This window comes from Excalfactoria chinensis, chromosome 1 (assembly GCF_039878825.1).
Source record: "Excalfactoria chinensis isolate bCotChi1 chromosome 1, bCotChi1.hap2, whole genome shotgun sequence".
In the NCBI taxonomy this organism is placed as follows: domain Eukaryota; kingdom Metazoa; phylum Chordata; class Aves; order Galliformes; family Phasianidae; genus Excalfactoria; species Excalfactoria chinensis.
This window is the reverse complement of record NC_092825.1, coordinates 157,919,986-157,929,308: the sequence shown is the minus strand read 5'-3', so window position 1 is coordinate 157,929,308 and position 9,323 is coordinate 157,919,986. Positions and strand designations below refer to the sequence as shown.

The window sequence follows — 9,323 nt, the reverse complement described above, 5'->3', positions numbered from 1 at the left end:
TCATGAAAAGTGGTGGTGATGTGAACACCGATGTCTTTGATGGGCTCACGCACCTCTGCAAGGGCTGTGGCAGTGACACAGGCCACAATACAGCTACATGTGGACCACTGAGATCATCCAGTCCAACCATCAGCCCATCTGACTGTGTCCCTCAGTGCCACATCCTAACAGCTCTTGAATGCCTCCAGGGCTGGTGACTCTACCGCCTCCCTGTGCAGCCTGTGCTGCTGCAGCACTGCTCTTTGTGAGAAGAAATGCTTCCTAATAACCAGCCTGAACCTCCCCTGTCACAGCCTGAATCCATTCCCTCTCATGATGGAGCAGCTTCTGCTCGTACCAGCTGCAGAATCATGGAGGAAAAGCCTTCTCATATAATAAAGCTACCAACTAAGTATCTTTTAAAAGCTATTTTATTTCATCTTGAAAGGAGATAAACTGACGAGTTGTATAAAATATTGCCATACATTTGATGTAAAGCCTTCAGTCTGTTGGAACAAGCAAACAGTGTCACAGTCAAGCGCTAGGAGATCTGTTAGGTGCGGGGCTCTGTCATGTCTCTCACCCGAGGATCACTGAACAACTTCAGCTGCTGTAAGAGAGCTTGGGGCCAGCGAGCCCCATTGTAACACACATTCGGTCAGTAAAACTCTTGTTAAAAGTGAAAAAATAAACATCACGTACTCTTAACGCTTCCGTACGCTCTTCAGGATGAAAGCTGAAGCCGTACTGTGAGTAAAAAAATAACTCAGGTTCATTTCACAAAGTCAGTGGCCAATCAGCGAGCCGTCTGCGGAGCTTCTCCCAGCTCCAGGTTCAGCTTTTGGTCAGCACCAGAACTGGTCCTTAGCGGGTAGCACTGTAGGCATTCGAGGTTCACCACACCATTACTAAGCACCTTCTATGCGGAGAAGCGTTGCTGTGTAATGAGCAGCATGCTTTGCTACCCTGACTCTTTTAATTTAAGCAGCTGCATGAGCCAGAACTCATTAAAATGGGTCATTTAAAAAAGTGGCACCTCGTTTATTGTATTTAATTCACTAGAAGCAAAACATCCTTTCCTTTAGCTGGCTGTTCTGCAGACCTTTTATCACTGCAAGAAAAAAGAACAGAAGAATCCACTATCTGAATCCATACCTTATAAACACACTTAAAAACATTTGTTCCCAAGCTGCCTGTTGAGCTCTGCCTTTTGGGTAAGGCACTGCCTCAGGCACGCGGCTCCGTGCTGTGACGTTTGGCCACAGCAACATCAACACATGTAGAAATCACTGCAAGAGTCTTGCACTGTGAGAGCTTCGCCACCTTCTTGCTTTGTGGGATTCCATCTCTATGAGATTCAATGAAATTCAACCCGGGTCCTCTGAAACGTGTGGGGTGATCTGGGGAACTGCAGAACGGGATGTACCTGAGGTGCAGCACAGCTCGCTGCAGGGAGACCCTGATCCTGCACGGCTGCTGTGCAGCTTAAGTTAATGGGAACTGGATGTTGTTCATTACACACAGAGACAGAAATCTTTGCGATATCTGACCCCTAATTCTCAATATTTGCAGGTAATGCTTTGAGATCTGATGTTAAAATGAAACCTAGGAAGTGAAATTAGTGCACTTGAGATCCCTAGCTAACATTTTGTCTTTGAGAGGGAAAAAAATCCACCCAGGTAGACTGAAATGGCTTCAATCGGCAACGCTGCAATAGTAAACTAAGACGCTTTCCAAGCTGGCTTTGAAAATCCTCCGAAAATATATAAATTAAATTCAGTGGCTTACATGGCATACATGCTACATCATAAGGCAAAGTATCATGAAAAACCTTGAAAATAAAGAAGTCTGAGGGTTTTCAACTATTGGTTTGGGATCAAAGCGACTGAAAAAGCAACTCGATGAATGAAGGCAGTAAAACGAAGGCTGTGAGGGCCTGCAGCAGCCCCTGGTCCTGAGGAGAATCTCACTTTTCTTCATTGGCTGAGGTATCGTTTCCATCGTTCAGTTTCTGCTTCTGCATTCTCGTTCGAGTAGAAGCTGGAAAGAAAAATGAATGAAGTTCAGTGCTTCCTTTGCAGCTATTCTGGATGTGATTGTTTCCTGTACAAGTTGGTCACGACCCAAGAAATAACAGAGGTACACTCTTCTAAATGAAACAAATCCTGCACTTTTAAGTAAATGTCTGACTGTTATTTCAGCAATTCTTGCTTAATTTCACACACCTGAAGGAATTCACCCATGTGCTGAAGCTCTCCTTGTCACCATGTCCTCCCTTTTGCTTTTTCACCCTTCAGACAAGCAATGGGCAGCTTCATGCAGAATCATAGAATCACAGAATCACAAGGTTGGAAAGGACCTACAAGATCATCTCGTCCAACCATCCTCCCATTACCGTAGCTACAACAAACCACTAACCCATATCTCACGGCTCCTCATCCAGATGCCTCTTGAACACTGCCAGGGACGGCGACTCCACCACCTCCCTGGGCAGCCATTCCAGCACCTGACCACTCTCTTGAGAGAAAAAGTTTTTCCTTACGTCTAATCTAAACCTCTTCTGATACAACTTGCAGCCATTTCCTCGGGTGCTGTTTGTTGCCTGGCAGAAGAGGCCAAGCCCCTCCTCATCACAGCCTCCCTTCAGGAAGTTGTAGAGTGCAATGAGGTCTCCCCTGAGCCTCCTCCAGGCTAAACAATCCCAGCTCCCTGAGCTGTTCCTCATAAGACTTGTGCTCCAGACCCCTCACCAGTTTTGTTGCCCTTCTCTGGACACATTCCAGAGCCTTGATGTCTTGTATTGAGGAGCCCAAAACTAAACACAATACTCGAGGTGCGGCCTCACCAGAGCTGAGTACAGAGGGATGATCACCTCTCTGCTCCTGCTGGCCACACTATTTCTTATACAGGCCAGGATGCTGTTGGCCCTCTTGGCCACCTGGGCACAATGTCGACTCATGTTCAGCCAAGCACTGACCAACACCCCCAGGTCCCTTTCCTCTTCGTTGTCATCCAGCCACTCAACCCCAAGCCTATAGCGCTGCCTGGGGTTATCGTGGCCAAAGTGCAGGACCCGGCACTTGGCCTTGTTGAACCTCATCCCATTCACCTCAGCCCAGCGATTCAGCCTATCCAGATCCCTCTGAAGGGCCTCCCTACTCTTAGGCAGACCGACACCACCTCCCAACTTGGTGTCATCTGCAAACTTACTGAGGGTACACTCAGTCCCCTCATCTAGGTCATCAATGAAGATATCAAACAAGATAGGCCCCAGTATTGATGCCTGGGAGACACCACTTGTAACAGGTCACAAGCTGGACTTAACTCCATTAAGCACTACCTGCTGGGCACAGCTGTCCAGCCAGCTCCTTACCCAAATAAGGGTATACCTGTCCAGGCCACAGGCAGCCAGTTTCCCCAGGAGAATACTATGAGAGACCGTGTCAAAGGCTTTGCTGACTGCATCAACTGCCTTTCCCTCATCAACCAGTCTAGTTACCCAGTTATAGAAGGAGATGAGGTTGGTCAAGCATGACCTGCCTTTCATGAACCTGTGCTGGCTGGGCCCGATCCCCTGGATACCACGCATGTGTCGTGTGGTCTCACCCAAATTAGGGGCTATGTTAATCTTCTCTGTATCATTCCAATTTTAGTATATAATTCCCTTTAAGAATTCTGATATTAAGGATGAGCACGTCATACTCATTTTCTAGTTTCTAGTTTTCTGCGTTTCAGTGGAGCAAGTACAAAAAAAGTAAGCACTGAAATGACAGCAGTGTTAAACAGTGTTTTTGTCTGAGTTGACACATACTGTTTTATGCAAGGTACTCAGTGCTGAGGAGTTACTAGAAGAGTAATACTCACTCATTTCTGCAAGCTTCTGTTGGAACTTGGACTCCTGGGGTAGGTGTTTGCTGCAGACAGAAAGCATTTGATTAAAGGGAAGTTACAAACAAACAACAACATACAAATCACAGTTAGTTCATTTCATTGCTACTGCCTCATCTTATAAAGATACAAACTGTGTTTTCCTCCACAGTAAACTCAAGAGACGTTTTATTTCTCATACTTCTAAAATAGTATTTTTAAAGACTGGCTAAAGACAGGAGCACAATTTAGCCCTCAGCAGAAATACCTGGGTATGAGGCACTGAATGCATCCTTGCTTTTAACACCCAATGTCCAATTAAGTATTTTCCTACCATCCCTCATGTAACATATTTATGGAAGATCAGAAATAAACAGAATACAGAATGGCCTGGGTTGAAAAGGACCACAATGATCATTCAGTTTAAATCCCCCTGCTGTGTGCAGGGTCGCCAACCACCAGACCAGGCTGCCCAGAGCCACATCCAGCCTGGCCTTGAATGCCTGCAGGGATGGGGCATCCACAGCCTCCTTGGGCAACCTGTTCCAGTGCGTCACCACCCTCAGACAGAAGTTAGGATACATTCTGGAGGCCCCACAAACCAAACCCAAAGCAGTTCAGCAGAAAGCCACCATCAGACTCCTACCCTCCATCTGCCTCGTCCTGCCCTTCTATATCGAAGCGCAGTCTCTTCAGTGGCTTAGGGGCATCGCTGGGCTCCGCACCGCGCTTTACGTGGCTCTCGCTGTTGCACACCATCTGGTTTATTTTTTGAAACTTTTCAGAAGTCTGAAATCACGAGAAAATAGTGAAAGAGTTGGTCAGTAAATCCTGAAACTACTCAAACTTCCCCAGTTATCCACTAAAACATTACAGTCTAAAAACTCTAACCTTAGAATCATAGAGTGGTTTGGGTTGGAAGGGACCTTTAAGACCATCCAGTTCCAATCCCCTGCTGTAGGCAGGGACACCTCCCTCTAGACCAGGCTGCTCACAGCCCCATCCAGCCTGGCCTTGAATGCTTCCAGGGAGGAACCTCCTTCCACAGCAACTGAAATAGAATGCTAGACTTCTCAAAAGCTAAGCCTGATAACTGAAGGAGGTGAACAGGACATCCCTGTAATCTTTGTGCTTACAAATTCCATAAAATGACTATATTAGATGGGAGCCATGAGCCAGCTCTCTGGCTACCAGCAGGCTACGCCGTGGCTTCAACACCACACATTCAAGAGCAGACAATAAGAACTGCAAAACTCACCCCAAATGTTTCACCGATCGACACCAGAATTCTGCCAAAGGAAGAAAACAAGCATTCAGTGAAGCCGCCCTCCACAATGAGACATAGAAGCACCCATTAATTTGCACAGACTTTCTTAAGGCATTAATGAAGTGTTCTCCTCTTTAACAGTGCAAACCCAGACTGTGCTCTGCTGCATTCAGATTATTCACATTTCCATTAGGAACAGTGGAAGCCTAATTGCCAATCTGCCATCCCACACTGATCCATGAGAAGCTGTGGCTTGGAAGAATGAAAGGTCCACACAACCCAGCCCTTATCAACAGGAAATGCTGAGTACCTGATAATCAGCCCTTAATCATTACTTTTGGATGCTTGCTAATCAAACCCACACAAGATGTCAACCTAAAACATGCGATAGCATTTCCTAGTTGGAAAAGCCCACTACAGATTTGCACGGGCTTTTCAATACTGAGATGGAAATGCTGTTTCCAGATAACGTGATTCATCTGCTGTCATCCTCTGCTAAGAGCCGGTGGCCAGTTTGAATCATAGAATGGCTTGGGTTGGAAGGGACCACAAGGATCATGAAGCTCCAACCCCACTGCAGCATGCAGAGCCACCAACCTCCACATTTAATACTAGAGCAGGCTGCCCAGGGCCCCATCCAACCTGGCCTTGAGCACCTCCAGGGATGGGGCATCCACAGCCTCTCTGGGCAGCCTGTGCCAGCACCTCACCACTCTCTCAGTAAAGAACTTCCCCTGACATCTAATCTAAATGTCCCTTCCTTTAGTCCAAAACCATTCCTCCTTGTCCTATCACTGTCTACCCACATAAAATGTTGATTTCTACCCAGTTTGAAATGATCAGCTAAGTCAGCAGCACAATCTGAACCATCTCATTCCAAAAATATACTTTCCCTTTATCCAGGTGCTATAAAACTCTCTTATGAGAGGGAGTCAAAACCAACAATCTGAAAGATACAGGACACAAACTTTAACCAGAAAAGATAAACTAACCACAGACTATTAACGAAATACACACTGCAGTTTGCTAACTTGCTTGCAGTAAACTCCCAGCCACTTCACTTCGCTTCACTCAGTGAGATGTTTATAACCAACATACCTGGACCTTGGAGTCATCTTTGTGGGAGACTGAAACCCATCAGAGAATTTGTAAGGGCTCTTCAGGGGTGAGATGTAGATGTTATTGCCTGCAGGGACACGCCGAGGAGAATTGGAGAACTGGTAGGGGCTGCGAGGAATGTGTGGGATAGGTGACAGCGTAGGAGGCTAGAAAATAACAACGGCATCAGAAGGTTTTACTGTCTATAAATTCCTATTCTATTAAATGAACAGTCCTGGATACAACTAACACCTTACCCTGTTGGAGGCATACTGCAGGATGTTTGTCTTCAGTTTCTGCATGAACACTAAGTTGTAGAAGACTATAATGGAGTCGTACTGCTCTTCCCTGATAAGAACACGTTTGAAAGTCTGCAGAGTGAGAAATAAAACTTATTTCATTTGTAAGCACCTTAATGAGATCTTCCATGTTAGAATCAAGCCTGCAACTGTAATAGGCCTCTCCATTGATGTACCTGTTTGACACGTGACCATATTTTTTACTGATGACAGCTGAAGTAAGTAATCTGTCTATTCCCCCTCAGCGTTCCAGGAAAGTTTAAAGGAATTTAAATTGCTTTTGAAAAGTCCTATCAGTACTACACTTGAACTTCTCATCTAGTCTCCAAATAGAATCATGAACCGTTACCTGGTTATCTTTAATTAATAGGGCAGGAGGAAATTTGCTTTCTGAAAGCTAACAAACAACTGCTGCAAGATATTTACTATTTTGCAAGATGCTTACAGAGACACTTAGTATTAAAGCTAATTTTCTACTCTCCAGGGCAAATACATGCAATAATAGAATGGCCTGGGTTGAAAAGGACCACAGTGATCATCCAGTTTCAACTCCCTGCTATGTGCAGGGCTGCCAACAACCAGACCAGGCTGCCCAGAGCCACATCCAGCCCAGCCTTGAATGCCTCCAGGGATTCCTTGGGCAACCTGTTCCAGTGCGTCACCATCCTCTGTGTGAAAAACTTCCTCCTAATCTCTAACCTAAACCTCCAGTCTCTGTTTAAAACCATTCCCCCTTGTCCCATCACTATCCACCCTTGTAAACAGCTGTTTCCCTCCCTCCTATGCTCCCTTCAATATTGGAAGGCCACAATGAGATGTCCCCAGAATATCATGAAGCACGTGGACAGTTCGTAATGAACATTCTTATCCTTATGTGCAGCTTGTTTTGTGGGTTGTGGTTTTTTTTAGACAAAGAAGCAAGCAAGTAATTGATAACAATTCTACCGAGGGACAATATTAAGGAATTTCCATACCTCTTGATTTGTATTGGGCAGCTCTTTGTATGCAGAAACTATTGTTTTAAATCTAAGATCCACATTCTTTACTTTGCATATGCCATACATGGAACACATCATGATCTAATAACAAAACAGGAAAAGACAACAGGAAATGCAGTAAATACGACGGCTTTTCATTTCAAGTGTAGAAATCCTTTTTTCTTTCCTAGTCGATGCTTTTGTGCTTTTCACACAGAAAGAAACTCCAGCACTGTGAAGCTTTGCCACTGAATTTTAATCTGTATTTCATGAACTGTCATAAGGAAACAAAGGCAAAAGCTCAGTTCATAAGCTGTTACTGGTTGTGCTCCCTAAACCAGCATTCAGTTCAACTTCATAAGCACCCAGACAATATCTCACCTACTTTTCCTTTCATTACTGTATGGTGATCAGCTAACCAGAGCTGGTAATGACTTCTGAAAATCATTTTGCTTACTGCAGCTATAGGCTACAATAACGAAGGTGCTTCAGCCAAACAACTTCACAAGGAAAATCAGTATTTTCTTACACAAATGAACAGTCTCTGTTCATTGTTTCGAACATAGCTATGAATGGTGTTTTGGATATTTGGTAGTAAAGAATCTAACAGAAGCGAACCTGAGATGATCGAAAATACACGTAACTAAATGAATTTCTGCTCTGAGTCATCAACGGAGGAATAAAAGGTTACAATTTCTGACACCTTAAGAACGTGTAAGGAACATTTTTGCTCAGGAAAGCCTTTTCAAACCTCCTATTTTGCTTTTGTCTTTTATCTTACCTGGTCCAAGTGCCTGTCTCTCATGAGCTCATACTCATTCTGCAGTGTGTGCTGGAAGAGGGTCCAGATCAATGGCTCCAGGTCAGGATGTTCAGAGAGAAGCCGAAAGAACAGGGTATGCAATCTGAGATAAGCCAGTCGAAACACTTGAGAAACAAAAGAAAATAGAAGGCATACAAAATAAGAGGGAAGTGATGGAGAATGGGCAGCAATTAAGTATTTACCAAGTCCCGCTATGAGAACTACAACCCATGAAATGAAGTAGCCAGGTTCAAAATTAATGGAAGAACCTTGATACAAGAGGTAGTGGACATCTGGAAGTCCACACTGCACATGTATTGTACTTGTCCATGCTGCGCATGTATTGTCTATGTTGATTAAAAGTCTGGACAAAGGTTTGGAAAATGAGTCTATTATGAGCTATTAAGCAGACATACTGCAGAAAGCTCGGGAATACTCTGAGCTGGAAAAAGCCAAAGCTTGGGAAAGTGTTCAGGGGAAGCACCACGTATGCTTGCCCAGCTATTAAGCCGCCCATGACACCTATTGGTGGTCAACGCTGGAAAAAGATGATTGAAGAACCCTTCATCGGAACCAATATGGTCATTCTTTCGAACAGTAGATAAACTTTGAGTCAAAACTTAATATGCCTAACGGATGAGAGAAAGACTGGATTAAGTCTACCTAGACTAAGTAAAGCCTTTGACTCTGTCTCCCACACTGTTCTACTAGAGAAACTGGTGTCTTGTGGCTTAAACAGGCGTACTCTAACATGGGTGAAAAACTGTCCGGATGGCCAGGCCCGGAGAGTGCTGGTGAATGGCTGCCCAAGGAGGTGGTGGAATCACCAACCTTGCAGGTGTTAAAGACCTCTGTACATGTGGTGCTGAGGGACATGGTCAGTGGGCATGGGGGACGGGCTGATGGTTGGACCAGATGATCTTAGAGGTCTTTTCCAACCTTAATCTTTCTATGATCCTATGTAGAGTGCAAGTATTAACCTTCTAGTAACTTTTTATTATTTCTTTCAATGGCAGTTAAGAGTTTGTACTGTG

At 44.7% G+C, this 9,323-nt stretch overlaps 1 protein-coding gene and 1 pseudogene across 1 annotated transcript in view; both read right to left on the bottom strand.

The window, feature by feature from the left end:
• Window positions 1-396: 396 nt before the first annotated feature.
• The window catches only part of RB1 (RB transcriptional corepressor 1), a 71,353-nt gene continuing 62,426 nt past the window's right edge, over window positions 397-9,323 (bottom strand). Inside the window, exons 20-27 of the mRNA XM_072333369.1 lie at window positions 8,269-8,414; window positions 7,485-7,589; window positions 6,469-6,582; window positions 6,212-6,378; window positions 5,105-5,135; window positions 4,493-4,635; window positions 3,844-3,893; window positions 397-2,019 (exon numbers count right to left, since the gene is read on the bottom strand). Coding sequence (XP_072189470.1) covers window positions 1,946-2,019; window positions 3,844-3,893; window positions 4,493-4,635; window positions 5,105-5,135; window positions 6,212-6,378; window positions 6,469-6,582; window positions 7,485-7,589; window positions 8,269-8,414 — 830 coding nt within the window. The 3' untranslated portion in view covers window positions 397-1,945. The remainder of the gene's footprint in view (window positions 2,020-3,843; window positions 3,894-4,492; window positions 4,636-5,104; window positions 5,136-6,211; window positions 6,379-6,468; window positions 6,583-7,484; window positions 7,590-8,268; window positions 8,415-9,323) is intronic.
• LOC140247517 (U6 spliceosomal RNA) lies at window positions 3,593-3,654 on the bottom strand (annotated as a pseudogene).